The sequence below is a fragment of the Poromitra crassiceps genome, assembly GCF_964638095.1.
Source record: "Poromitra crassiceps genome assembly, chromosome: 13".
Classification (NCBI taxonomy): Eukaryota; Metazoa; Chordata; class Actinopteri; order Beryciformes; family Melamphaidae; genus Poromitra; species Poromitra crassiceps.
Window position 1 is genome coordinate 21,492,487 of NC_139644.1, and position 1,216 is coordinate 21,493,702.

The 1,216-nt window shown below is 44.9% G+C and overlaps 1 protein-coding gene across 1 annotated transcript in view; it reads left to right on the forward strand.

The window, feature by feature from the left end:
- The window catches only part of LOC310787650 (SH3 and cysteine-rich domain-containing protein 2-like), a gene marked incomplete at both ends in the record, with an annotated part of 33,621 nt that extends 33,542 nt beyond the window's left edge, over nt 1-79 (forward strand). Inside the window, one exon of the mRNA XM_083649128.1 lies at nt 1-79. This exon is cut by the window's left edge and continues 20 nt beyond it. Within this exon, the coding sequence (XP_083505254.1) occupies nt 1-79 (79 nt within the window).
- Nucleotides 80-1,216: the final 1,137 nt, after the last annotated feature.

The window sequence follows — 1,216 nt, forward strand, 5'->3', positions numbered from 1 at the left end:
AGACGGGGAGGACTATCTGAAGCTGAGCAGTGGGAAGAAGAGAGGGCTGGTCCCGGCTGACTCCATAGAGGAGATCTGAGGCTCTGCGCGCACATCCCCATCCCATTCATCCCTCCATTCCCATCCCCCCAGGTTCACTCCCAATTTCAAGGTGCCCAACTCCCTCGGGCTACTGACAGCTGCAGCCTCTCCAACTGACTTAATCCCATCAAACACAGATGAACTGGGCAGAAAAAACACTCACAGTCTCAACATCTTACAAGCGTAAAAACTTCCAAGTGGTGAAAGCTGTGTTCCTATTTTCAAGGAGTCCAAGTCCCACCGGCAGCTTGGAGGAAGAAGACATGAGAAACAGAGGGAGGAGGAGGAGAGAGAGAGACAGAGAGTCACAGGACACAAGTTGCTGGTCTGTTATGAATCAGTGTGTCACATGGATGCCTGAATCAGCATTGATCTAATGAGCCTGTCATCTCCATCCTCACCTCCTCTTTGCCCTCTCGTCCCGTGTGATTGGTCAGATTTGACAGCAAGTGGAAGGCACATTTCTTTCTGTATGTAGCTAAGCTCTTGATGATTTGGACTCGCATTCATTGATTATTTATTTAGCAAATGTCTCTTGAAGAGAAAGGCATTCAGGCTCCACATAGAGGATGCGCAGGTGTCACTGCATGGTGGAAGATTCTTGAAGAAGGAGAAAATGTGGGACTAGAGTGCAGAATGCACCGACGGGATAACGGCACTGCAAGTAGCAAATCTGTTGAGCTCTTTCCTTTCTGAGTGTAGAAAGCTAGCTAGAATGATCCTTCCTATATGTGTGAAAGACTTTAGCGACTGTGACGAAATACTGTAGGCTTTTCCTCTTGTAATAAAACAATTAGCACTTTATTTTGTGTCATCCGAATCAGTTTGCTTTTTAATCTCCTGCATAGTGATTGCTATTGTCTTCTACTTTACCTTCTAACGTTACTTCAGTCGTCTTTATTCTAAGGACTGTTGTTTGGTCTGCGTTTATCAGATGTCTTTAATGTTGAAAATCTGAGCAGAGATGGCAAAAAACACTGGGAATGACAGACAGCATGGACAAATATGACAGGCCGACACAAACGTTATCAAAATAAAACTGGAATAATGATTGGTTCTACCCATAGAGACAGTTTGTCATCCTGCATTGCACCTACAGTTTCCCATAGCATCTCCTGTTCATGAGATTGTCAAA